The sequence below is a fragment of the Girardinichthys multiradiatus genome, chromosome 20 (genome assembly GCF_021462225.1).
Source record: "Girardinichthys multiradiatus isolate DD_20200921_A chromosome 20, DD_fGirMul_XY1, whole genome shotgun sequence".
Lineage (NCBI taxonomy): Eukaryota > Metazoa > Chordata > Actinopteri > Cyprinodontiformes > Goodeidae > Girardinichthys > Girardinichthys multiradiatus.
This window is the reverse complement of record NC_061812.1, coordinates 20,071,539-20,098,944: the sequence shown is the minus strand read 5'-3', so window position 1 is coordinate 20,098,944 and position 27,406 is coordinate 20,071,539. Positions and strand designations below refer to the sequence as shown.

General features: G+C 39.6%; 3 protein-coding genes across 4 annotated transcripts; 1 reads left to right on the top strand and 2 right to left on the bottom strand.

The window, feature by feature from the left end:
* Positions 1-248: 248 nt before the first annotated feature.
* Positions 249-14,251, bottom strand: LOC124856708 (twinfilin-2). The gene is made up of 8 exons (XM_047347463.1): positions 13,917-14,251; positions 10,193-10,371; positions 7,416-7,511; positions 7,220-7,324; positions 5,576-5,701; positions 5,308-5,458; positions 2,099-2,220; positions 249-1,727 (listed from the first exon to the last, which is right to left on the bottom strand). Exons 1-8 carry the CDS (start codon positions 14,011-14,013, stop codon positions 1,560-1,562), a joined length of 1,044 nt encoding a protein of 347 aa, XP_047203419.1. The 5' UTR covers positions 14,014-14,251; the 3' UTR covers positions 249-1,559.
* Positions 14,252-14,499: 248 nt separating this feature from the next.
* On the bottom strand, positions 14,500-21,615 carry wdr82 (WD repeat domain 82). Its single transcript, XM_047347464.1, has 9 exons — positions 21,220-21,615; positions 18,286-18,383; positions 17,861-17,927; positions 17,682-17,781; positions 17,398-17,514; positions 17,129-17,284; positions 16,907-16,976; positions 15,579-15,721; positions 14,500-15,157 (listed from the first exon to the last, which is right to left on the bottom strand). The coding sequence occupies exons 1-9, from the start codon at positions 21,378-21,380 to the stop codon at positions 15,128-15,130; spliced, it is 942 nt and encodes a 313-aa protein (XP_047203420.1). The 5' UTR covers positions 21,381-21,615; the 3' UTR covers positions 14,500-15,127.
* A 925-nt stretch (positions 21,616-22,540) lies between these two features.
* Positions 22,541-27,362, top strand: glyctk (glycerate kinase). 2 transcript variants are annotated; one of them, XM_047347030.1, is made up of 5 exons: positions 22,541-22,602; positions 23,119-23,490; positions 24,960-25,111; positions 25,186-25,361; positions 25,447-27,362. In XM_047347030.1, exons 2-5 carry the CDS (start codon positions 23,135-23,137, stop codon positions 26,335-26,337), a joined length of 1,575 nt encoding a protein of 524 aa, XP_047202986.1. In that variant the 5' UTR covers positions 22,541-22,602; positions 23,119-23,134; the 3' UTR covers positions 26,338-27,362. The 2 variants fall into 2 exon arrangements, with proteins under 2 accessions (XP_047202986.1, XP_047202987.1); XM_047347031.1 differs by having other exon boundaries at positions 22,584-22,710.
* Positions 27,363-27,406: the final 44 nt, after the last annotated feature.

Genomic DNA, 27,406 nt, shown 5'->3' with positions numbered 1-27,406 from the left:
CCTTCTTAACAGAAATGGTAGAGCTCAACAAAATTGCTTGGTTTCCAGGCACCAGTTTTTAAACAGTCCATCAATTTTTAATAAAATTAAGATCAAAGGTATTCCATGTGCTTAATAGGAGCATGTTTGTTTTTTTTTTCCAAAATTATTTGGAACGTTTGAGGATTATTGTCCTGTTGCAACACCCCACTGAGTCCAAATCTCTGCAGTCTAGTTGAATTGAGGTTAAAGAAACTTGGAGGTAGCCCTCTGTTTTTGTCATTTTATTAACTTTATGCAATACACCAGTGCCACTCGCAGGGAAACAGCCCCACAGCAAGATACTGCCACCACCATGCTAGATAATTGGTACATTGTTTTTTGGTTTGAAAACCTCACTTTGACCACTCCAAGCATTTTCTTGTTGTTGTGCCCAATAAAGCTCAGTTGTTGTCTTAGACAAGTCAACAACCAAGTTGTTTTGGCTTATAAAACCCTTTTAAAGGCATTTGGCTTGTCCATGTGGGCAGCCCCAAAATGTGTGGAGGTTGATGTTTGATTTTGAAACAGGGGCTTATTTCTCACATGGGCATTGTGTGGTGGAAGCTGAGCTTTCCAAGGGACTTTTTGCCAAATATGAATGGAAGGTATGTTTATATTGAGTTAAGGTGAGGTTAAAGAAATTTGGGCCAGCCCTCCTCCTTTATTATTCTACTCATAGTGTGCAATGCACCAGCATCATTAGCATAAGCTCCGAACATACTTATTTTTATTGTGGCCAAATATCCTAATCTTTGTCTGGTTTGCCAATACAACTTTTCTCCAAAGGGCATTTTGTTTGTCCATGTGATCAACTGCAATGTTAAAGCCTGAGGTTTGATTTTGGATTAAGGGCTTCTTTCATGACGGACTCCCTCTCAGCCCGGAGCAGCATGGTGGTGCAGTTTGCTCAGGGACATTTAACCAAATATTGCTGAAGTTGGGTGTTTATGTTTAACCCTATATGTTCAGGTTGGGTTGAAGATTTTCAGTTCTCGTTCATTATTCCACCTACATTGTGAAAAGAACAGTTCATATAAATTAATAAAAGCTCACAATTACAATAACATTCATGCCCATGACAAGTTTACACTGGAATTGTAGTCGGACTGCAAAGCTCCTAGTCTGCTTTAATTCCTCTTCAATTAAGTGTCCAGTCTCTAAACACAACACATCAACAAACAGTGTTTAATAAATATGTTGGATATCAGCAGACAATAAAAATGCAAAACTCTTAACAAAAATATCTGATACCACTGTATAAACATATGGTATTGAGAAATTTCATTGCATTTTTTTTTTCATTTAAAGGCTTCCCTGGACATTTAAGCATGCCGATTTAGCAAATTACAAATTCTTAAGAGCAGATTATCTTATATGAGTGACATTTTGTCTGTAAAACATTATCAAAAAGACCAAGAGACACTGACTACAGTGCATACCAAACAAAAACATTTTCAATAGTTGGACAAACAGGAAGTAAGGCCTGAAAGTGCAGATGCCACTTTTAAGATATCTTTCATTTTTATTAGGATCTGCCTCTAGCTGTCCTGAATGGCCTCTCCAGCCCCCTTAATAAGACGTTTATGTCCTCTTTTTCCTGCAGGGCCCCGGGGCTTTGCAAAGGCCTGTTTGTGAGCGTACTGCTTGGGATGGACCTCGTCGTACAGAAATTCCTCCGTCAGCTCGTCTCCATCATCGATCTCCAACTGCACGAGAACGCCAAACAAAACAAAGAAAAGACGGAGACATGTAAGTGGGCAAAATGCATGATTCAGAATGCAGACTTTCCTTTTTCTAATTCATTATAAACCCCTGGACATACACAACTTTGACATAAATAAACCATCTTTTGGTTGCATAAGTTTTAGCTGGTCTTGTCACCGGGTTTTTACTGGTGATGAGTTTCTGTAAATCTGGATGTCTTAAGCCCCAATACACAGCTACAGTTTTAGAAATTCTGACTTACAAATGCTCACCATGTGAGAGAGACGTACACAGCATGACGTGAGTAATGAATCTGCGTATGAAACTGTGTTATCTAATGTTCTGGCCCATCGCCCGTCTATCCATCTGTTACCTTTTTAACCACTTCCAAATGGTAATCCCTCTCCACTTCCTCCAGTAGTCGACTCTTGCAGCTGGAATAAAGCATCCGCTCCTTAATGCTGCAGCTGTATCCTGGCATGGAGTAGATAAACACTGCAGAGAAATACACACTGCTGTAGGGCATTTTTTCATGTTCCCATGTATTTATTGTGTTTATGTTAAACAGAAAAATTAATATGTAAATTATCTGTGATAACAAGCAATAAATATGTTGAAGAATATCTGTGGGTTCTTACATTTTCAATAAAGTGTGAGCTCTCTGTAATGCACAACTACAAACTGAATCCTATGTTTACCTTTTTTATTCTAACCTTTTAAATAATTTAAACTGTATTTCAGACGGTCATTTTCAATGAAGATATAGGCAAAAAAAGTTGGAACAACGGCCACAAGAGAGACAGAACATGAGCATAAATATAGCTGAGAAATGCAACAGAAGAAACACATCTAACAGCTGTTAAGCTTTAGGTTCAAAAAGGGCCGGGGTATTATATGTGAGTCATCTAAGCATCTAAACTGTGTAATAGAAATAGAGGATGCAGAGAATACAGAGAAAACTGAAAACTCATCCTGAATGACTGGAATTGTTTGACCATGATAAATCAGTCAGTCATTTTCTACCGCTTATTCCATAGTGGGTCGTGAGGAAGCTGGTGCCTATCTCCAGCAGTCTATGGGCGAGAGGCGGGGTACACCCTGGTTGCCAGTCCATCCCAGGGCCATGATAAATCATTTCAACGTATTTACCACATGTAATGTGTTTATCCTGTGAAATTCAAGTGAAAAACAAACAAATCTGTTGGATGGAAAAATAACTCAGTTGGATAAGAAAATGCCCTGGCCTGGTTAAAATCTCCCAAAACCCTGCATGAGAATGTGTTATGGTCTGATGAAACCACACCAGAACCTTTGGGTCACAGTTTCATAATGAATGTTTGGCACAAAAAGCACATCCAGACAAATGGAGAATTTTTTCACATGTTCAGCACTATCAGTGCTTGGCAGAAATTCCCGCAGCTTCTTCTTTTGATCAGTTTTGGAGAAATGTCAAGTGTTTGTAAAGTCATATTTTCCCTAAATATTGATTACTATCTTCTCTGTGTTGTGGTGTGCATATTTAATGCTGTGGATTTTGTTTGTGCAATGAGACCATTTTGATTTTAGGTCGCCTCTCTGCAAGCTTTGGCTTTAGCTAAAGGACGTAAACTGAGTTAATAACTACTAGGAGCACAGCTGAACTTTATTTCCAGTTAATCAGATTCTCTATAACTGATGGTACGTGTGAACTCAAGAAGAATGAATGCTGTAATTGTATCAAAATGTGTTTCAACAAAGAACAGGTTTAAGGGTCTTTGGATTTATGCAATATTGCTGTTGCTGCTGCTGCTTATTTATGATTTTCTTCCAAGAAATTAGTTTTCAGTCAAATTGCACAAGATTTGTGTCACATTCTTTGAACAAAGTTTTAAAATGGTTCATCATGATCCCATTTTTTCTCAGGGATTCATACACTAACAAGAGCCATTGCACAGTGGACCCTAAAAGCGGACCACAATCAGGATTTCTGGTTTTCCTGATGTAAAATCCGTTACAGTGATAAATGAATTTAAAATCTTTACACTTTTAATGCGACATTTATCCTGTGCAATGTTTTAGGTGGCATATATAAAATGTAAAAAGGCTTCAGTTACTCGGTTGATGCAAATATATTCACACCCTTAAGCTAATACGTTTTTCACCTTTTGATTCAATTCCAGCATTCAGGTGTCTTGAGTTCACTTTCGCCACCAGTTAAAGAGAATCTGATTAAATGGAAATAAGGTTCTGCTGTCCAGAGGGATGTTCCTGGAATTTGCTTATTTGCATACTTTAGCTGAAGCCATTGTTTGCAGAGGTTACTAAACATCAAAATGATCTCATTGTACAAACACATCAGTCAGAAGCAGGGTAAAAAATAATGCTAAACATGGGACAACCATGACATTACAAAACATGGATGTTCCACCATAACTGATGAAAAGAAAGAGTGAAGCTGGCAAGGGAGACTGTCAAGAAGCAGACAGCAACACTGACAAAGCTGCAGGAATTTCTGGCAAGCGCTGGCCGTGATCGACATGTGAAAACTTTCATTTGTATTTTCTACATATCTTGACAAAGGAGTGGGGTCAAATTACAAAAATATTCTTCCAAATAAAAGAAAACCTCTAGGCCTGACTAACGTCTCCTAAAACCTTGTTGGAGAAAGTGTTGTGGTCTGATGAAAGCAAGCTTGAAAATTTGGGAATTTATTACAGAAAGTGTGTGTGGTACTAAAACATCACTGACAACAAAACACAACGCCGACAGTAAATCATGGAGGTGGCAGTATCATGCTGTGGGTTTACTTTTTGTCAGATTCTTCAGAATTGTGTTTTTTTTCCTGTCAAGGGGGATTAATTTACTTTTAACAGGTCCAAATACCTTTTAGTTTTAAGCCATTACCTTCAAATGTCTGCAAAAAAGCTGGAGATTAATTTTACATTTACTTTTTCAGCATCACAGTGAACGTGGATGCAAATTAACAAAAACAAGTGACTTCACCATCAGAAAATGGAAGTCTTGGAATGGCCTAGGCAGAGTTCAGAACCAGATCCAACAGAATATCTGTGGGGTTATCAGAAGAGCGCTGAGGACAAGAGGTGTCTCAATCTGACATTGAAGAACCTCAGCAAGTTAGAGTGGGATATTACCAGATATTACCAAGTCAAGAAGTGGGATGTTGGTAGACCTCTACCCAAGAAGAAAGCTGCAGTTCAAAGGTGTGCATACTTATTCATTCAAATCTTAAACAGCTTTGTTTCTTACTGCAGTTGCGTTGAAACAGGATAAATGTCACAGTAAACATGGTTTTGTGTTGTTGTTTTTTTTACATAAAAAACCTAGCATGTTAGCAGAGGTGTGCTCACCTCTCAGATCTGCTGTCTGCAGTCAGGACCTTTTTACCTCACTTAAACATTTAAAACATAACAAATGAAGCTTTTGCTTTTAAAACAAAAACATGCCCGTTTCCCCACCTTGTAGTAACAGGTTGCTGCTATAATAATAATAATAATATTTTGACTAAACTTATTTTCTTTTGTCTGATGTTTTAAACAGGGCCACAAAGTGATGACTCAAACTGCGCTCACACAGACAGCGTACCAACAGATTCCAGGTAATCTCCTTCATGGGAGTGCTTGTAAAGGAAGAAGTGGTATCTGGGAGTGTCTTTGGGAACCCTGCGGGGTAAATCACGAGTTTCTGTTGGGTTGGAGTGGACCAGTTCTATCGTCTCCTTTTCCACATCCAGCCTCTGAAAACACATGAATAAATTAAAAGTCTTATCTAAACTACTCTTATCTGTTGGTTTTCATAAACCTAAAGGCCTGGAGCCGGAACATGTTTCAGAGAGATGGCTCTTCCTGCTTACCAGCTGTACATAGTTGATGCGTTTCTGAGCCAGTAGCAGTAGGCTTCTTTTGGCTGACTCCTGCAGAGGAAAAGCGAGGCCCTGAAGCGTCTGGTGCTTGCTCTCTACGCTAATTTCTGTCTTCACCTGCAGGGGGCAGCACCAGATTGACAGAATTCATTTAATGCCTTTTAAAGATCCAAAAGATGCTTAAAGGCATGATAGAACTTTCTATTTACCAAAATGTAAAGCCAGTGGTTTTTAAAATCATATAGATGTTGTAGCAATTAGCGAACATACCTATTTTACTCGACCCTGAAATGGAGGTCATAGCAAAGAGTTACCTTTCAAATAAAACTGGATCTATACAATGCTGTGAAAAAGAATTTGACTCCCCAAACATTTATTATGCTTTGGCTTTTATCTCAATTAAATGTTTGAGATTAATTTCAATATCAGACCAAGGTAACCTGAGTAAATACAAAATGTGTAGTTTTTATAAGATGATTTCGTTTATTTTTCTAAGCCAACCTGGCTCTATATGAAAATATAATTGGATCCTTTGTTAAATTATGAAATAACTGTGATTGGCGTTCAGTGTATTAGCCACATCCAGCCCTGATCCAACCTGTAGATTCAAGAAATACTTTTCAAAAAGCTGTCTGACAACATGTAGTAGGCCAAAATATCTCACAATGAAGCACATCATGTCCTGATCTGAAGAAATTCAAAGACAGATGAAAAACAAGGGCAATGACATCTATCAATCTGAAAAGGGTTACAAAGTCATTTTTAAAACCTTCCCAGGAGTGGATGGTCAACCAAAATTACTCCAACAGCACGTAAACCACTCATCCAGGAGGTCACAAAAGAACCCGGAACATCCTAAGCACCGCAGGCCTCCCCTGGACTGGAACGTGTTCGTCCTGCCACTTCTACAGTGCCTTACAAAAAAAAAAACAGTGTCTGGCAGAACCTGGACAACCATAACTGATCTAACCATGAATACCCGAAAATCTCAACCCGAAAATCTTGTACCAGACTGTCAGGCCCTCAGTTTGGTTTGTGACCTTAAGCTCAAGCATCCCCTCGGTAATACAGCGAAGCAATGATCCAAGCTAACCAGCAAGTCCACTTCTGCATGGATCAAAACAAGAAGGGTTTGGAGTGGCCTAGTTGAAGTCCAGATCTAAGTCCTGTTACAATGATGTATTATGACCCCAAACAAGTCGTTCATGCCAAAAAAATCCTCCAATGTGACTGAATTAAAATAATTCTGCAAAAATTCCTCCACAACGAAGTGAGGAGTCATAGCCAGCTATCCCAAATGCTTGCAGGCGGTTACTGCCACCACAGGTGGCACAGCCAGTTATGAGGTTTAGTTCTAGTTTAGCTTACGTTTTCACAAAGTTATTTTTTTAAGTAATAAATGAAGCCATCACTTCAAAAGAATTTTTAAATTTAGCATTTGTCTGATGATCCGAAACATTTAACTGAGACAAAAAAAGCAAAAGCAGAGGAACCCTTAAAGGAGACACATACTTTTTCACAGCACTATAACAAACACACAAGGAGACCGTTGCATAAAGTAAAAAAGGGAAGCTGGTCATACACCAAGCTATGTGCGGCGATGACGGCACCTGTGAGGACATGCTGACCTCTCACCTCTGTAATTTTGATCCTCTGCAGCTCCTGCTCAGCTAATGTTAGAGGGGCCGGACCTGAGCAGGACGACACATGATGTTGGTAACCCTGCAAACAGATGTCCTCCTGGAGAAAGCAAGGGATCTTTTTACAAACACCATAAAACTACAGACACATCATCAAAACCAGTGGTAAATTTAAACGTTTTTTTTTTTACCTCTGTGGTGCCAAACATCTCGTACTTCACGTGGCCGCCGCCAAACTCTTTCTTTACTGTGGCTCGAGTGGCAGCGTACAGCATCTTCTGCTTCACCTGCAATCAGAAAGGAGCATGAATGCATCGCTGCATCTCCTTCCTGTATTGATACTTATAGTTGTAGATATTATGCATTGGGAATATCTATTTGGTTTTATTCTAGTCATCTGTTTTATAAAAACAAAAACAATAACTCTAAATGTGAGGTACATCAATGCATGGTTAAAATGGCCAATTTGCACATTTATTTTTCTTTAGCTTTATTTATTATATTCTTTCACCAATAAGCAAATGCAATTAAGGTTCTAAGTAAAGCTACTTAATCTTAAAATGAGAGCTGAAATAATCAACCTGAACCATTTTCATCAGCCTACGCATACAGTGTTATCGTTGTTACATATTATTATCATGTTTTATGTATCATTTGTCAAATTTGCCTCTAAGTCTGGGGACTATTAGCACTGACACATTTTGGGTTATTTTATCAGAACATAATTAAATGTTTTCAAATTATTAAGTTAAACCTCAATAGTACAAAACCACACAACTGGTACCTGCCATTGTTTATCAAATAAAAGAGAAGCCAAAATGAAAAAGCTATTTGTGAAAAACTAAGTAGACCCTAAGATTTAGTTTTTGGATGGACCACCTTTAGCAGCACTGACTGGATGCAGCTGTTTTCTGTTTGACTTGTGTTGTTTTAGACAAAGGTTGTCTCATTCTTCTTTAAAACATTACTTCAGTTCATTCATGTTTACATACATTATTTTATGCATAGTTCTCTTGAGGTTCCTCCACAGCGTTTTATACAGGTTGCAGTCTGGACTTTGACTGGGCCATTGCAACACCTTGGTTCTTTTCTTTCTCTGTTGTACATTTGCTGCTGTGTTTGGGATCATTGTCCTGTTTAAAATAATTTGTGCCAAGTTTCAGTTATCGGACAGATTGCCTCACATTTAACACTAGAATATTTTAATATACAGAGGACTCAATGACTGCAGAATGCCAGGGTCATGTGGCTGCAAAACAAGCCCAAACTTCACACCTCCACCTCCATGCTTAATAAGTGGTATAAGGTGTATGGTTTTCCTCTGACATGACGCTGGGCATTAAAACCAAACATTTCTACTTTGGTCTCATCTGTCCAATGGGCATTGTTCAGAAGGTCTTGTCCTTCATTTAGCAACTTTACTGTCAAAATCTCTTAAATTAGAAGAAACTTTCTCCTGACAGCCCTTCCAAACAAGCCATACTTCAGTCTTTTTCTTACTTCTGTTCTGTTAATATTGAACATACTGAGTTCTGCAGAGTATGAGGTGAAGCACTTGTGTTTTCGCTACTTCTTTGAGTATTGTACACTTTGACCTTGGGGAGACTTTATGGGAATGTCTACTCCAGGACAGAAAAGCTGCTACAATTGTTTTCCCTTTCCCTCTGTAACACGATGAATTTGGCCTTGTAAGCCTTCACACATTCACGGGTGATTTATTCAGCATCCCCTAACTGCTGCTTTCCCTCTTAAATATGATGGAAGCAGCGAAAGTAGACTGTCTACTTTCCAATAGTTTGCTGGGATTTCAGTCCATTCGTTTGTGATGATCACTTCAAAACATTGACTTTGTTGTCCTTAAGTCACTTTGTATCTAATTTATTGGTATGCTTTGAGTCATTGTCCATTTGGATGGTCCATTTGTGTCCAAGGTTAACTTGCTGGCTGATGTCTTAAGATGTTGTTTCAATATTTCCACATAATGTTCTTTCCTTGTTATGTCATTTATTTTGGGAAGTGTCCCAGTCTCTCCAGCAGCAAAACACCCACGCAACCTGATGCTCCCACCCTCCTTACCTAACGGTTGTGACTTTAATTTTAGTTTGATCAGATCAGAGGACATATCTCCAAAGTCAACATCTTTGTCTCTGAGGGCATTTGCAAACTGTAATCTGTGTTTTTTTTATGTTGCTTTTGGATTAATGGCTTCTTCCTCTCTGAGTGGCCTTTCAGCCCATGTTGGTACAAGACTTGTTTGAGTGTAAATGACATTCACCAACTTCTTCACCAGCATCTTCAAAAAAATCTTTAGCTTTTGTTCTAGCAATGTTAAGCACATTTCACCCCAAAGCACGTTCATATTGGGTCACAGAACCCATCTCCTTCACAGAACAGATCAACAAGGGGAACTTCAGGCATGTGGAAATTGTACTCAAGGACGAGCCAGAACTGTGGAGGTCCACAATTCTCTTCCTGGTGTCTTTTTATTTTTCTATGATGTCACACGGTGAAGCAATATGTTTTTGAGGAATTTCCTTCACCTGGGTCATCTGGGTCACAGGTGTGCTATCATCTGAGTTTTTTCAAATGTTTTAAAGGTATATTAATTATAGTTTTTGACACCTTTAGAATTTAAAGAAAGTAATCAAAGATTCCCAAAAAATTGATATTTCTCTTTGATTATTCTGGCATTTAGCAAGTAGAAACTATTTTGGTAGTCTGAACTGACCTCAAACAGGAAATGTTTAGTCTGATTGATAAAAATAAAAAATAAAAGGTTTACTGTCTTTTTATGGAATGTATGTAAATGTCTGGTTTCAACTGGATACAAGCTTAGAAATAACATGAACCTTTAAAGAAAGGCATTATAATGGTACCAGGCACTTTAAAAAACAGGCAGGTAGATTCTAACAAAGCATGAGAATGTGATAAGCTGAGATTAATTTAATTTGAAATAAAATTGCTTTACAGGAGATTGGTCAGGAGACCACGAGATGAAAATCCACTCATAGCCCTGAGCATTCTGGGAGTCGAGGCGGTACAGGATGTAGCAGGGCTCCTGGTCGTCCAGAAGAGGAAGCAGGAAGTGGTCATAGTCCTGGTCCCAGTCTTGTTGAGGCTCTCTGTAGGCTCCCAGCACCAGCTGCTCTGAAAATCAGACCAGTACTCATCACATACCGAAGCCTCTCTATATGCAGCATGCAGAGCTGCGCAGTCGTGGTTTTCCAGCCGCAATAAATAGAGAAAGCTTAGAAAAACCAGCCTGAAGCTGATTGTATTGTTCTGTTTTTCTTTAGGATGGAAGCTAAATAAGTTAGATTTCATTAGAGAAACTGTTTTATGTAGTAAAGAAACATATAACAAATCTTTAAATCTTAAAGCAAATAAAGCAAATAAAATTTCGTGCATCTCCTTTAATACATTCCTGTGCAAAATATCTACTATTTCTGATGTTTGTAAGCACAATAAAAAAAACATTTCTTAATAATTTTTCCAACTATTTTAACATCTCAAACACTTTAAAGATCAAATAAACTTTCCAAATTTGAAGTGCTTAGCTGAGCTGGAAAATGTTGGAGGAAAGAAAGATCAAAACAGATTAAACAAAGATAAAAGTTTATTTGTTCACTATATATCTACTGCACAGGCCTGAAGTTGCCTGAGTAAAGTCTGTCTGAAAGCCTCGGCTGATATGATAAAAGAAAACAGGAGGAAAGCTTAAGTTTGGAGTTAAAAATACAGCTGGATTATTTTGTGACTGGGTAAAACCTCTGAAGAGGTTTAATGAAGATAAAACATGGGCAGAAACCTAAAGTCTGGTGTCCTTTGTTGGGTGCAGGGGGGTTTCCCCCTCAGACTTACTCTTGGGGCAAGTTTCTATTCTGGGCTGCAACACATTCCAGCTCTGCATGCACATACTTTCCATTAGCCATTCTCTCCTGTCTTAATAGGTCGGGTTTTAATGGTTGTTTGGTTTCTGAGAGAACTTGTTGAATAGGGACCCAACTCTAGGGTGATGCAATCAGCTGCAGTGATCTTGTTTTATTTGATGCTGGAACAGACAACAGAACATGTCCCCCGTTGGCTCAAATAGCCGAGTAACGACCCGAGAGACCAAAGTTCATTGGGGTAGATCTAGGCAGAAGTGTGATCATCCTGGTGAAGGGTTCTGTTTTTATTATTGGTACCGCCAAACTTAAATATTCATATTTAAATTCATGAAACTACCGAAGAATCATCTGTTGTAAAACATAAAGCTTAGTGACACCTTCACTCCTAAAAGTAAATATAAGGATGCAGCCTAAATGTTATTTATTTGTTCAGAGATTCATTGGTTCTAAGCATTGCTGCCTTAGATGTTTTTTACATTTGCATTTCCCCCAATTTTTTTACCTTACTGTCAGATGTGGTATAATCAAAGTAATTATGAACCATATTTCATAATAACATCATTGTTATGATGTTTGCCAACTTTTTGTTATTGTTTGAACTTTTATCCACATTTTTCACTTTACAACTAATGACCTCAATGTGTCTTATTAGGATTTTGAGGAACCAACACAAAATATCACATATTCATGATGTTGAGATTTGCTATGCATTCATAATCAGCCCCTTTTACTCAAATATCCCTAAATGAAATCTTGTAAATTTACTCTAAAAGTCATCTTATTAGTAAGTAGAGTCCATTTTTATGTAATCTCTGTATAAAATATCCAGAGTATCAGAGAACAAACAGCATAATGAAGACCAAGGAACACGTCAGGCATGTCAGGGATAAAATTTTGCATATGTTTAAAGCATGATTAGGTTACAAAAACAATATTCCAAGCTTTAAACATCTCAGAGCACTTTGATCTATGAAAACCTACCAATAAATGGTCGCCCACCTACACTGACAAGAAGAGCCATAATCAGAGAAACAGCAAAGAGACCCATGGTAACTCTGGAGGAGCTGCAGAGATCCACAGTCATGTGGAAAATCTGTTGAGAACTGTAACTCATGCACTCCTGAAACCTTTTTTGAACAAGTGGCAAAAATAAATCTATTGTTGGAGGTTATAAGAAGTACTGTTTGAAATTTTCAGCAAGCCATGTAGATGACGGAGCTAACATGGGTCAGAATGTGCTTTTATCAAATTAGACTTGAATTTTTTTGGGCCTTAATGAAAGCGCTGCACATCACCATTAATATTAAAAACCATGAACCCTGGTGGTGGCAGCATCATGCCTTGGAGATGCTTTTGTTCAGCTGGGACAGAAAAGCTATTCGGCAATGATCAAATGATGAGTGGCACTAAAAAGAGAATAATAACAAACTCAAACATACAGCCTGAGCTACCAAGGTATGGTTTAGATCAAAGTTTTAGAAAGGCCTATTCAAAGTCCAGACCTAAATCCTTTTGAGAATCTGTGCAAGACTTGAAAACTCATGTTCACAGATGCTCTCCATTGATGTACAAAAAGAAATGCAGCTCTAACCGCAGGAAAAGATGGTTTTATAAAGTACTGATACAAAGAGCTGAGAACAAATGCGCACCTTTTAAAACAATTTATCCTTTTCTTTCCACTTCACAATTATGCACCACCTTGTGTTGGTCTCTCACATAAAATCCCAATAAAATACACTGAGCTTTGAGGTAAGCTGTAAGGTGAACACAGCTCTAAGGGTATGAATACTTTTGCAAAGAACTGTATGCCCATAAATACCAGTACATGAAGGCTGTCCGTCAAAGTATCGGATTAAAACCCAAACGCTTCTCCCCAACACTGTCTGACATCAACCCTATAAATATGTGACCAAATATTTCAAGAGATCGTTTGGGTTCACAAAGATAGCCCCAAAAAGTTCCCACATTGCATCTGACATGAATCATATTACAACGACATTGGTTGGATACAAAAACATGATGTAAACACCTCGTGAAGAAACAGTCGCCTAGAAAGCTATTGCTTAATCCAGGTTTTCTTACAGGCTGCTTGCAGACAACAACTGTTCTGTTTTTAATTTTCCTGAGGACAAGACTAACTTTTCACTGCATTCCCCGACTTCTCTCTTCTTTCCTCATCCCTCCTGTGAATGCCAGGCAACTTGAATGCCCTCAACACGTGCTCTGTTGCTTTAAGGAGGTCAGCCCTTAAACTGGAAATAGTTTGGAGCCCTTACATTTGAGTCAGAGTTAATCATCTGTTTTCTAAGATCTTTCAAAACAAAACATCAATCTACAAGATTAGCATTACAACTAAAAGTATTTCCAAGATTTTGAATCACTTTAAATCAGGTCGACTTTATACCTTTAAATATATTTGCTTTATTTGAACTGATTTAATACCAGACGTTTTGTTAAATACTGATTATTTTATTTATAAAGTGCTGCACAGTAAAAAATATAGAGGAATATCAAAGCTACACATAATGTAAAAATGATCAGATTAAAGATTTAAATGCAGTAACTGCATGAATTATTAAAAAGTATGCTTTATCATTTGGAACTTGAGCCAATCCAGGTTTTGGTCTGACATATTCAAACTGCAGGCCTATCGGGATCTTCCTTTAAAAACCATATAAAGTCAGATATTAAAGCCAGCATTGTCCTTAAAAGGCTTATTTCAGTCAAGATTTAAAGCAATCTTTGCCAAATAAACAACCAAGCTGACCCAGAGAGGACCAGCTCATCCACTGGGTCACTCACCATCCTGGATGCATACTTTGATGAGGCGCGCTGCTCCGCCTCTTGCTCTGGCCAGGAACTGCCTCAGCTCCGGCGTCACCACCAGTGCGAGAAACATGGCGGGTCAAGTTGAGTCTTCCTCCCGCCAGGGGTACGAGGTTAGGGTGGGGGGTGTTGTTGAAAACAGGAGGCAGCGATGGACGACAAATCAGTTGGAATAAATCAGGGTCCCCACGCAACCAAACGTTCAGTCCAAAGGATAAAATATGAAGACTCCTTGTTCTTTGATCAGGACCAGCGAGTGTAACCACTGCAGGGACTGTCTGGACTCTGTGGGAGTGTGCGACAGTATGAGATGGGAGACTGCTCAAGTAACTGGGACAGTGTCATGTGGACACAGAGGTGAAACCTGATCACCTCCCCCCCAAATTTAGCTCCCTCTCTGACTGTCCAGGCAGGTGTGCTGGCCTGTGAACAGCCAAACACAGAGCAGCAGACCGTGACCTCTAAACCCTGTTACACCTACAGGACTTAAATGATGAAACTCTAAAATATATTATAAACCGTGACTAATATGGTCAGGGAAGGTGGCAACAAACATATCAAATATGACAAAAACAGGTTTTTAATGAAGTAAACACAGTGCCTCAAAGGAAGCTTAATGCGTGGGAAACTTAACCCAACTTATTTAACTCAAACATTTCCACACAAGACGAACACGATGGTCAACAGATTGAGTAAGATGTTTATGCTCTTATAAAACACCAGTTCATACTGGCTTTCAACATACCTTCAGCTCTAACCATGCTGACAAAAACATGGTTAAAACCACACTTAAATAAGAAAAACTAGATTAATTCAATCATGTTAACAAACCTTATCATTTGAACCTAAAAATGTATTTCCTTCTGAAATGTCTAAAGAAATATAATTCATAAATGGAAATAACTTTACATTATTTCTAAATGCATCACTTTAAATAGTCATCTTACACTAAATTAAAAAATCAAAGACACAGCAAGAAAGATTAATGGCACAGAAAACAAAAAGGAAAGGTCCAAACCATCATTTTGCAAAGAAAAACAATTTAATGTTAAATAGAAATATAAAAAAAAAAAAAAAAAAAGTTTTATTTCTACAACCACTTATTTACAATATGAATTTGATTTTGTGACATTCACACTGCCCCCTGCTGGTCAGCTGCTCCTGCAACAGAAGCTTCACTTTCCTCCTCAGTCATCAATGGTTGGCAGCCAGAAAGCCTGAAAGATTAAATTCATAAACCTTTAAGTCACTTCAGCTATAACTCGTTCACAGATTAAGACTGTTTATGTCTGCACAGAAGGGCAGAAAAACACTTCATTATATTTTGAATTTGGGCTTAAATATTCTGTTTTAATAGAGAACTGCTTTCAGATTATTTTTAAGGTTGTTAAAAAAATTACTAAGAACAAACTTTTATTTTTGTTTGAGTCATGTTCTTCATTTCTACTGAGACTGAATCCAAACTAACAGTATAGAAAAGACCCACAAATATAGAAGTCACATGAAAACATGAAATCTATAAATGTACAAACACAATTGCCTGTTTATCAATTTTTCAATAATTCATCAGTTTGTCTTGCATGAAAACCAGAGCCATAACTTCCATTAGAGGAATGATCTTTCTCTTCCCGCACTCACCATGTTGGAGCAGGCGCTGGCAAACGTCATGAACTTTGGGTTGAACTGCAGACAGGTAATCGGGCCTGTGTGCTTCCCGTCTAATAACGCCACCTTCATCCCGCTTTCAGCGTTCCACACATGGATCTTTCCGTCTTCGGAGCCTAAGAGAAAAATGTACATAGAATAACAGAGCTGCACAACATAAGAAAAGCTACTTATTTACTAAAAGTGCAACATTCAAATAGTTTCTGATTAACCAACATAGTCTTCACTGCTCTAGCTGAGCTTTAACGTCTCACCAGCTAAGACCTAGATCAGGTGCAGCCATATGGGACCAGGAAAGTCCACCACTGCTGAAATCTAGCACTGGCAGAGTCTAAACGGATTACACATAATATTACAGCCTACCAAATATTGCATCCAAGCCATCCTTCATATCATTATGTTCTAATGCATCATATCATATTGCAACGATACAATAAAAGACCTAAATGCCATATACTTTTATTTTTAAAGTCAGATCTTGAGATGCACAGTGGCACAGTTGTTAGCAGTGTTTACTAGCAGCAAAAAGGTACTGGGTTGCTCTCCCTGTGCATGCATGGTTCTCTCTGGTTACTCCAGCTTCCTCCCACAGCCCAAAAACCTGACTGATGGGTTTACTGGTTACCCTAAATTGCCCTTAGCTGTGAATGTTTGTGGATAACTGTTTGTCCAGAGTGTCTCTGTGTTGCCGGGCCTCTCGCCCAATAACCACTGGAGATGGGAACAAATTGATTAAAAATGAAGAGTTGGTAAAGCACGAAGCAATCTGACAACTTCCTGATGATCAGCTCTGATCAGTGACTGGCAGGCAAATCCTGAAAATACAGAAATTATTTTCATAACTAATCTTGTTATAGCTTCATTAACTGCTGGTACATCTGTCAGGGAACTTGCAGCAAACTTTCATCTTTTAGTAAATATTTGTTATATTTTATTGCTGAACTGAAACAGAATGAAGACAAATTCCTTTATGTTTACAAGGAAAGAAAATTCCCGGGTGGGAGCCCAAAACAACCCCAAAAAATTGGTATTGGCCGTCAAAATCATCTCTAAACAACGCTGCAGAACCTCAATAAGGCCCGAGATTACATCATATGACCCAAAGCAAAGTTAATCACTTTTTATGTCTTTACAGTAAAATTCGAAGTAAAATCTGACTAAATCTGTGCTGAAATGGCTCTCACGCTTATCCTAAACAAAGCAGATGTTCTTTTTGTTACACTGCTAATTTAATTTTAAGTATGAAATAATTTATTTTTAACCAGAATGTGACAAATAACGACATGCTTCCCTGAACTTACCAATCATCACAAACTGAGAATCCGGAGTGAAAGAAGCCTCCAACGTTACACCTTTACTGTTGTTGTAGCCCTGTGGATGGAGAAAAACCAGTAGCAATGACATGGACATCAACATAGAGAACAAAACAAACTGAAGGAAGTTTTTACTCGTTTGTTCTATTATTTCAGCAGCTTTGTTTTTCCACGGTTGTAGTCCATGTTTTGCTCTAACTCTTCTCTTACCCCAAAAGAATGCAGCACAGCTCCCTTAAAAGCATCCAAGATGCGAAGAGCTCCGCCGTTAGTAGAGAGAAGAATGAGTTTTCCGTCGTTGCTAAACTTGAGTCCAGTCCACTCGCATGTCGGATCGTACTGAAGCTTGAAAGTTGCAAAGGGACCCTGTTGATAAGAGGGATTGATTTAGGTCTTGCTGCAATTTTTGCATCAATTTAATAAGTCGAGTGTCAAACTTTTCTCACAAACGTACTAAGAAAAAACTCCTATGCCCATACCTTATCAAATGAGCGTAAATCATAGAGTTTCACCATCTCTGAATTTATTCCGGCAGCAAAAATGAGACCCTCTGGATCAAAGGAGCAAACAGGCTTCCCCTGTAGGTGCATCAAGCCCTAAAAATACAAGAATTACAAGAAATTCAGCACCAGTTTTTAAAATGTATGGTGAACAAGTACAAAGAACAAACGAACTTAAAATCAAACTGGTTAGGAAGGTGTGGTTTTCATTTAGGTGCAAAACCCTGAGATCTTCTAACAAAGGAGTAAAACTAGATCCCAACCTGGCAGTTCGGGGAGCGCAGATCCCACAATCTGATGGTTTTGTCTAATGAGCCGGAAATAAACGTGTCATCCACAGGAGACATGGACAGAGAAGTCACTCTGATCACAAAACACACAAAGAAAACATGAAAACACAGTAACTTCAAACATGAACCAGAAACATAAGAACGGCCCTTACCTTTTGTTGTGTCCAGGAAAGTACCGGATATACTTGTTGTCATGAAGAGACAAATACCGGATAGTGTCTTAAAGGGAAAGCACGAGATAGGTGACACCGATAGACCAAGATGAATTAGATTATTTCATGCACTGAAAAACAACAGAAAAAACCTCACTACACACAACCTCATCTGAAGATTACACTCAACCGTAGGCAAGGCAGTCACTTGTACAGTTAGCTCCTGTATGGGGTAGAATCACAGACCCTCAAACTGTACAAACAACTACCTCAGGCTACAGTGAGCAGCGCGGCAAACAGCTAAGCAACAGCAATCATCAGGGGTTTGCATCCTGAGCCAATACAACAGGAAATGATGCTACAGAAGTTAAAATCTAACATTCCCATATTGAATGCATTTTAACCTAATTTTTCTGAATACATACCATCTATTTTGTTGGAACTGTAGACCACCGTGTTTGCAGCATGTGTGTACCTGATCAGATCCACTCCATACTTTTTACTGTAGAGCGTTCTTTTTGGTCTGATGTAAACGAGAGGCAAAAAACAAGACAAAATAAGAAACAATACACCTGAATCAATATAAACTAACCAATAGCAATTACCAGCAGAAGACCTTTCTATTCATTTAATGACCATAAAGAGTTTAGATTGGAGGGAGAAGCATCAGTGTTTGCAACCTTTACAAAGCCTTGCCAGAGGAATCGTAAACCATGAAATTCTTCAGATTTTAAACAGCTTATATTAGGGGTACACCGATTGGACGGCCGGCCGGCCAGGATTTCCTCAATTTTGGGCGATCGGCCGATACTTGCACATGAAACCGATCTTATCCTCCGATCTTATCCACCTACCTCCACAAAGGTCTGAAAATGTGAAAAGGCTAAAAGGAACTGATTTTTTGTTGTTAATTGAGTAGTTTGGACAGCAATGCTCTAAACGTTTCACTTATATTTGAAAGCACTGCCTCATGTGCAAATAAAACACGTTTATATAGTTTCACGGGTATTGTTCAATGTTTTTCAATAAAATAAGATCGAAACTTTGGTGTACAGTGTCAGTAATAAAAAAAAAAATGGTATCAGCAGGTCAGTCTTTTTAAAGATCTGTGATTGGCCAGAAAACTACAATCGATGCACTCCTAGCTTGTATATTTTAAAGTATTTTGTCGAGATTGTGAAAGACCAACCCAAAGCAGCAGATAACTGAAGTTAAAGGAAAGGAATACATTTTTATTTTCTTACAAATTGAACTCTCTAAAGAGTGGCATGAACATGTATACAGCCCCCCTGAGTCTGTAGTTTGCTGCAATGTTACTGTTAATCCATAAAGTCCTGCAGTTCTTAAAGGAATTCAGTGTAAAGTTTATGAGGTTTTTTGTTTTCCTTTATTCTGATTCTAATTATTTAAATCCTTATTTTCATTTGTTCTTTAAGGTTGTGTTGAAACAGATACTATCTTAGAAACTAGACTGTTAATTTGAAGCCATTTTGTGATAATTATCAAATTGTGTGAATAAAGAAATAAATGTTTTCTTTGTCCACATCGGGCTATGGTCCATATGCATATGCCTGGATCTAAACCATTGTAGACCTGGTTGTACATTTAGGGTCACTGTCTGCTGGAAGGCGAACCTCCAGGCTTCCTTCCAGGATCGCCCTGTCCTATCTCCCATCAACTCTGACCCAGGTCCCTATGCCTGCTGAAGGAAAGCATCCCCACAGCATGAATGTCCCACCACCATGCCTCATCATGACAATGTGTTAACTTTGATAAGCATGTGTTCATTTTCTGTTACATGCATCTTTATCTATATAGGCCAGAACGTTTATCTTTGGTCTTATCTGACTAGAGAACCTTTTTCCAACAGGTTTTCTCCCCCTGAATTGCTTCAACTCATCTAGAGTTGGGGCTCTTGGATTCCTCTCTGATTAAGACTCTCCTTGCCCAGTCTGTCAGCTTAGGTGGAAGGCCATAACTTGGTAGGTTTACATGGAAAGGAGAAAGAGTTGTGCCAAACTTTTGATGATTTTGTTAAGGGAGATGTTAAAAGCTTGGGTTATTGCTTTATGATCTAGTGCTGATTAAACTGTCCTACAACCGCATCCCTGACCTGTCTGCTGTGTTCCTTGGTCTTCATGATGCAGTTCGTTCACTAATGTTTTCTAACAACCTTCTGAGGACTCCACAGAACAGCTGGATTTATACTAAGATCAGATTCCCCACATGTGGACTCTACTTACTAAATAGGTGAATTGTGAAGGTAATTGGTTGCACTGGATTTTATTTTGGGGTATCAATAAAGGAGGGCTAAATATAAGGCACATCACACTTTCCAGAATTTTGTCTCTAACTACTTTTTAAAAAACATTATTATTTTTCTGGGCTGCACGGTGGCACAGTTGGTAGCACTGTTGCCTTGCAGCAAGAAGGTCCTGGGTTTGATTCCCAACCTGGGGTCTTTCTGCATGGAGTTTGCATGTTCTCCCCGTGCATGCATGGGTTCTCACCGGGTACTCTGGCTTCCTCCCACAGTCCAAAGACATGCCTGTTAGGTTAATTGGTCTCTCTAAATTGCCCTTAGGTGAATGAATGAGTGTGTGCATGGTTGTTTGTGTTGCCCTGCGATGGACTGGTGACCTGTCCAGGGTGTACCCTGCCTCTCGCCCATAGACTGCTGGAGATAGGCACCAGCTCCCCCGCGACCCACTATGGAATAAATGGTAGAAAATGACTGACTGACTATTCTTTTCCTGCCATTCTGCAATGATGACCTACTCTGTGAGATAAAACTAGTGATTTTAATGTGAAAATGTTCAATACTTTAGCAAGCCAAGCCGAAAACACGAACCTATCTACAACTAAAGCTAATCTAAGTCGTACTAAAGTTGACAGAAGCCCTCTAAAAAAAACTGCGACATGAACAAATGTCAAAAATGTAGTACTGGACAGTTGGTCCATTTGTACCAAAAGAAGAAATGGCGGAAGTTGGCTCAACTATTTAAGATCGAGCTATTCAGTATTGACTAGTTGCAGCACTTGTTTGTCGTCTTAATTATGTGATTTAGTCAAAACTAAGAACATATTAGCTAAAATCACAGCGCCTTTCCTCCGCTCGCACACACGTAAACACGGTGATAATCTTCATCCTGTTTGGCTTGTGATAAATATTAAGTTGAATATTTGATAGCACATAGCTTTAAAAAAGAACTAATACTGGACCGGTTTTTAACCAGCAAGTTCATATAGTTTTTAATGTCGTGCTGCATCGCTCTCCGCACCGCAGCAGGCCTCCGCGGCTAGCATAGCAAGCAGCTAACGTAAACCAACAGCCTAAAATGAAGATAACCCGCTCTTACTTTCCTTCCTGGCAGTCGTACAAGACCAGCGAGTCGTCGTCGCTGCTGGAAATGATCGCTTCTCCGTTTGAGCAGAAGTCGAAGCAGTTAATTTTGTCCGTATTCTCTCGGAACACCTTAGCAACCCTAAAGCTCCGAAGCACATTGTCCGTTAGCTTCATGGTGGCCTGTCTGTGTCTGAGGGGAAGCTGACCCTCGTCTCGCTTTAAATCGACTCAAGGATCGCAGTTACGGTGGTTCGTGAATGTATTTGAGCAACAGTGAAGCTAAAGAAGCTAATCAAAAAAATAAAGCCCCCCCCCAAAAAAAAACTGCGACCAAATCCCGCCTGGGGTGGTTTGAGTCCACGGCAGAGGAGGGACGAAATGCACCGCCTTCGCCACGTCAGTGACGCACAAACCACCATCTGACATGCGCAGTGCTGTGAAACTAGCTTTTATCGCGAGAGTTGCGTATTACCACAAACGTAGATATGCCACATTTTGAACAACAAAATAACCTCACAGTCTTCAGTTTTACTGCTTAGATTTAAATGTCTCATATAGCTGCCACGCTGCGCGTTCACTTCCAGCGCTTTCTGTCACTTATGACAGCGAGTTGCTTTCTGGCAGCCTCTAAATTCGAGTCCCGCAGCAAAATAAACACACGATGAAGAAATTTCCAGGACTTTTGACCCCACAGAAAGGAAACTCTAAACCTAATGTATGAACCCCGTACAGCTGCCCTGCCGGTTTGTGTGTTTGTTGAATGGCTTAAACATATAGTCAAATAATTGAAATATAATCGTTTAGAATAATAATTATAAAAACACGAAGATTTTATTATATTTTTTGTATTTATAATTATGACCGCTTTGAGTTTTCACATGTTTGATAATGCAATGCCTGAGCTGCATTTATAATATACATTGACACAAGGCAGGATGGATCAGTGCTTTCGTGTTGTTTACGCCAAATTGTAACCTTACCGTTTGAATGTGGCAGTTTTTAGCTGACAGGAGGGGCACTTGTGTGGTCCTCTGCTGCTGTAGCACATCTGCTTCTAGGTTCAACATTTGCTTTTAGGTTCAACTCTGTTGTACATGAAAATCCCAGTAGATCAGCAGGTTCTGAATAATATTGTACTACTTAAATTTAATTATATAACATAGTATATTATTTAGTATGACTGAAACGTTATATTTATAAAGTTTTAGACAGTGCAAATAAAGAAGAGATAAATGCGCAGCTGAAATGCATGATCCCTTAAATTAATCATTAAACACAGTTTAAACAACACAAGTCACTGTTTGGTTAGATTTTCACTTTGTCCCTGAGCTGGAAAACACACAACGGGCTGCTGCAGAAATCTGCAGGCTTTTATCGCCCCACTCAACCCACGCAGGTAGGCAGACCAGATTTAAAGTGAGACAAATTAGCTGAGCTTTATATAACAAATACAGTTAGTAAACTGTTGTCAGATAAAGCATATGAAATGCTTTTTCGTGTGAGTGTAAGTACACACAGCATGTTGCATATTTTGACTCAAATGATTTGCTGAGCTATAGGGGGAGAGATTGAACTATGCCTCAAATCTATGGGAATTTGTTTTCTAATCGTCTGGAGGTCTTTGGAAGTGTGGTATTGTGTACAATAATGGATCAATAATGGATGTAATCATTTTAAATCGATGTACATTTTTACAAATAACCATCTAATATAAAATGTTTCATACATATAGTTTGTAAGATTTTAAATTTAAAACATCTGATCAGTTTTGTTTACATATGTGCATCAATTTCTAATTTTAAATGCACATTGCATTACGCAAGTATTATCTTCCTAAATTATTCATACTGTATATATAATATGATTACCATGCTTTTCTAACTCTATACATCTTCGGGTATTAATTATTTAGACCCATTGAGGTGTCAATGGCGCACATCCTTTCCGTGTTCCGGCCTCAGTCTTTTCTGGCCCTCTTGGGCAGAAGAAACCCCACCTTCCACAAAATGTCCATGGACTCACGGGCACGGGAAATCTTCAGAGCCGCAGTGGAAGCTGTGCAGCCAGATCGAGTGGTCAGGCAGAGCTTAGAGCGCAAGAACGACTCAGTCATTATTGACGGATGCACATTCACACTGAGACACAACCTGCACCTTGTGGGCTTCGGGAAAGCGGTTTTGGGAATGGCTGCAGAGGTAGAGAGGATTCTGGGCGATCATTTAATCAATGGAGTCATCAGCGTGCCGCATGGGATACAGCAGACGTTACAGCAGCACGGAAAAAGGTAAACAAATGATCTACAATCCAGTGTATTCTTACAAATTTTTTATTTTTCATAACATTACAACCACCAACCTCATTCTCCCTCCAAAACTTTTGTAATTATGCAGAAAGTCGTGCATAATTGTGAATCCATGGTTTTCTAATTTGTTTTACAAGTAACAATCAGAAAACTGTTTCATGCATTTGTATTCAAATCTGGGTGGCTTGCCCTCTCCAGGTTGGAGGGGATCTCCTGCATCAAGTGGAGGAGTTCAAGTATCTCAGGGTCGTGCTTACGAGTGAGGGGAGAATGGAGCGGCACCGATAATAAGGACGCTGTGCCGGTCCGTTGTGGTGAAGAGAGAGCTGAGCCGAAAGGTGGCGCTCTCGATTTACTGGTCGGTCTACATTCCTACCCTCACCTATGGGCATGAACTTTGAACCGAAAGAACGAGATTCTGGATACAAGCTGCTGAAATGGGCTTCCTCAACAGGGGGGGCCGGACACTCCCTTAGAAATAGGGTGTGGAGCTCGGCCATCCGGGAGGAGCTCGGAGAAGAGCCGCAGGTCCTCCGCATCGAGAGTAGTCAGTTGAGGTGGCTCGGGAATCTGTTTCGGATGCCTCCTGAACGCATTCCTCGGGAGGTGTTCCAGGCACGTCCCACCAGTAGGAGGCCCAGTGGACCGCCCAGGACACGCTGGAGGGACTATGTCCCTCAGCTGGCCTAGGAACGCCTTGGGCTTCCCCCAGAGGAGCTGGAAGAGGTGTCTGGGGAGAGGGAGGTCTGGGGGTCTATGAGCATTTGTATTCACTTACCTTTACTCTGATATCAATAAATAAATAAATCCATCCATGTAATTTAATCTCAGGAACTACAGCTACTCTGTGAAGGCCTCTGAGGTAATTCTGAAACTCTGGAGGAACTGCAGAAATCCACAGCTCATCTTTGAGAATCTGTTGACATCGAACAAAACTTTGAACACACCATCTCCACAATGAAACATGGCCTTGACATCATCATGCTGTGAGGATCCTTCTTTTTCAGCAGGAACAAGGAATCTGGTCAGAGTTGATGGGAAAATGGACGGAGCTTAACCCAGGGCAATCTCGGAAGACAATATGTTAAAGGCTACAAGAGACTTGAGGGTTGGACATTCCAGCAAGACATCATTTCCAGCGGGATATCGGCACCAATAATATGCTATTATTAGAATGGCCCATATACTTAAATACAGGGCAGTCATGGAAGAAAACCTATTTGAGTCTAACTTTTAATGTTTATCTGCATATGAGTTTCCTCACTCTGAACGATTATTCAATTCAATTCAAAGATACTTTATTGATCCCCGAGGGGAAATTAGAATATGTACCACTTTATGTTGGAAGATTTGAAAAAGTTTAATGAATACCTGTTTGAACAGTGTAGGCAACCTCAAAGATTACTAACAATGTCAATATGTCTACATTTTATGCTTTATATCAATCACAGCCATCTGTTGCTAAAAAAAGACAGTCGAATCAAAGTCATGGAGGGAGCCAAACACAACCTACCTGATGAGGACTCTCAGAAAGCAGCTGAAGAGATCAAGCTGTTAACCAGTGAATTGTCAGAAAAAGATTTGCTGCTTGTATTAATATCAGGTAGAAGCATATGAATTTCTCTTCAGTCACAACCGAATGTTCCACCCTCAAACAGCAGGTTTGTTTCTGTCCAGGTGGAGGCTCTGCACTGTTACCTGCACCAATACCTCCAATCTCGCTGCATGAGAAGCTTAATGTTACTCGCAGATTTGCAGCTGCTGGTGCGACCATCCAAGAGCTTAACAAAGTACGTCGAACCCTCTCTTTGTTGAAGGGCGGAGGGCTTGCACATCATGCTCACCCTGCACAGGTAACTGACAGCAATTATTTCAAAATGTATTTTTATTGAAAGGAGCATATTTCTGATCAGTGACCTAATAATCATTTCATCAAAGGTGGTTTCACTCATACTGTCTGATGTCATTGGGGACCCCCTTGATTTGATAGCAAGTGGTCCGACGGTGACATGCGAGGTGTGGCCAGAAGAGGTTTTATCTATCCTTGACCGATACAAGCTTCTCAACTCCATGCCAGCTTCAGTAAGGAAAGTCCTTGCAAAACAAGGTCCCCGTTGGAAAGACATTAAGGAGGACTCAGGTTCAACCGGAGAGGCTCTCAATGTTGTGATTGGTTCAAATACCATTGCGCTTACATGCGCTGGCCAGCGTGCTCAAGAGCTTGGTTTCCGTTCTGTTGTGCTTTCACCAGGAGTCTGTGGTGATGTGAGGCTGGTCTCCAGACTGTATGGCCTTCTGGCTCGCTTCGCCTGTTCCCGTGAGGAGCCTTCCCCAGAGATCGCAGCCGAAGTGCTAAGGCTTGGACCGGAGGTGGGCGTGGAGAGCTGGGACCTCTGCCGAACCATGCAGGTGTTAGGCGAAGGGCGTAATGAGGGGTGGGGCGCCAGGTGCCTGTTAGCTGGAGGAGAGCCCACTGTGGAATTGACTGGTAAAGGGCGAGGTGGTCGAAACCAAGAGTTGGCTCTGCGGGTGGGTATGGAAATGAGGGGCCTAGAGCTCCCACCTCAGGGGCCCGTGTTTCTGAGTGGTGGCACTGATGGTCAGGACGGTCCCACGGAGGCTGCGGGGGCCGTCACCGATGGCGGGCTGTACGATGAAGCCCAAGCACAAGGGTTAGACATCAACAGCGTCCTCAGTGACAATGACTCTTATACCTTCTTTTCTCGTCTCTCAGCTGCGCAGCGTTTACTCGTACCTGGCCTGACCTGCACTAATGTCATGGATGTACATGTCCTACTTATCCCAGCAATTCCCATTGAAATAAGTTAATAAAAAAAGCAAACCATTGTAACATAACCAGTAGATCATCATGTCAAGTTTTTAAAGGTATAGACATGAAAGTTTTCTTTTAGGGTTTTCTATTTTTAAATTTGACAGTCATGGAGTAACTTGTTGCAGCAGACGGTTGCTCATACTGGGCCCGGTTCTCCTGGAGGTTTATTCCTGCTAAAAGAGATTTGTTCCTGGGGTTTCAGAATTCCAGAAATATTTCTAATTGGAAGTTTTGAGGAGGAATTACTAGGATTTATTGGTAATTAACAATAATAAACCTGGGATTAAAACATTAAAGTTTGGCCCTCATCAGGGATTTTTTGAACAACCAGATTTGCTGCATAGACACTTCCTCAATCACATGTGCATAACATACTGCTTACAGCAGGAATGCACAGATGAGTTCTAGAACCCTGGACTTATGGGGCCACGTTTTTCAGCCTTTTTATTATTATTATATTCAATATATATTGTTCATGTTTAATTTGCAAATATCACATTTATGTCTGTCAGTAACAAAAAATATATATTTAAGTTTGATTTGATAAGGTTTAATTAAAATACTCATACATTCCACATAATTTGTAGAAATTCAGATAATTCCCTTTGAACATCTCCAATTAGGAATATTTCCCAAATTCCTTAGCTTAACTTCCCATAAAAGGTTTGCAGAAAGTTTTTTTTTTAATTTCCACCCTTTGCAACCCTTGTGGGTCCTCTCCATTGTCGCCATGTGCTTGCTCAAGAGAAGGGATTGCTGCAAAATTGACTAAATTTAAACTGCTGGCCTTGTTTTAACTGTATTAAAATTAGCGTTTGGTTGTGTTGCATTAAAGTGGATATAAATCTGTCTACATGCCTTAATTGTTTTGAATGAAATGCTCAGATGTTAGTTGAATTTGGACTGAATTGGGTTCTGTATAATTAGATATGAATTGGATCCGTTTGTCTTGTAAAGTTCTTGTAGATTACAGTTTTGCTGTGAATTGCGCTATTTAAATAAAGTCAGCTGATGTCCCAAACAAAGGTTTGAAAAAATATATTGTGTGAGATACATTTTAACATA

What these genes read in the sequence shown, in the direction of transcription:
- wdr82 (XM_047347464.1), bottom strand. Translation starts at nt 21,380, where the DNA reads ATGAAGCTAACGGACAATGTGCTTCGGAGCTTTAGGGTTGCTAAGGTG. An exon ending in TACGACTGCCAGGAAGGAAA is followed by an intron (nt 18,384 to 21,219) that starts GTAAGAGCGGGT and finishes CGTTTACATCAG; the next exon opens with ACCAAAAAGAACGCTCTACA. An exon ending in CTGTGCTGCATTCTTTTGGG is followed by an intron (nt 16,977 to 17,128) that starts GTAAGAGAAGAG and finishes CTCCATCCACAG; the next exon opens with GGCTACAACAACAGTAAAGG.
- glyctk (XM_047347030.1), top strand. Translation starts at nt 23,135, where the DNA reads ATGGCGCACATCCTTTCCGTGTTCCGGCCTCAGTCTTTTCTGGCCCTC. An exon ending in TTACAGCAGCACGGAAAAAG is followed by an intron (nt 23,491 to 24,959) that starts GTAAACAAATGA and finishes TATCAATCACAG; the next exon opens with CCATCTGTTGCTAAAAAAAG. An exon ending in ATCATGCTCACCCTGCACAG is followed by an intron (nt 25,362 to 25,446) that starts GTAACTGACAGC and finishes ATTTCATCAAAG; the next exon opens with GTGGTTTCACTCATACTGTC.
- LOC124856708 (XM_047347463.1), bottom strand. Translation starts at nt 14,013, where the DNA reads ATGTTTCTCGCACTGGTGGTGACGCCGGAGCTGAGGCAGTTCCTGGCC. An exon ending in CAAAGTATGCATCCAGGATG is followed by an intron (nt 10,372 to 13,916) that starts GTGAGTGACCCA and finishes TCTGATTTTCAG; the next exon opens with AGCAGCTGGTGCTGGGAGCC. An exon ending in AGATGTTTGGCACCACAGAG is followed by an intron (nt 7,325 to 7,415) that starts GTAAAAAAAAAA and finishes TGCTTTCTCCAG; the next exon opens with GAGGACATCTGTTTGCAGGG.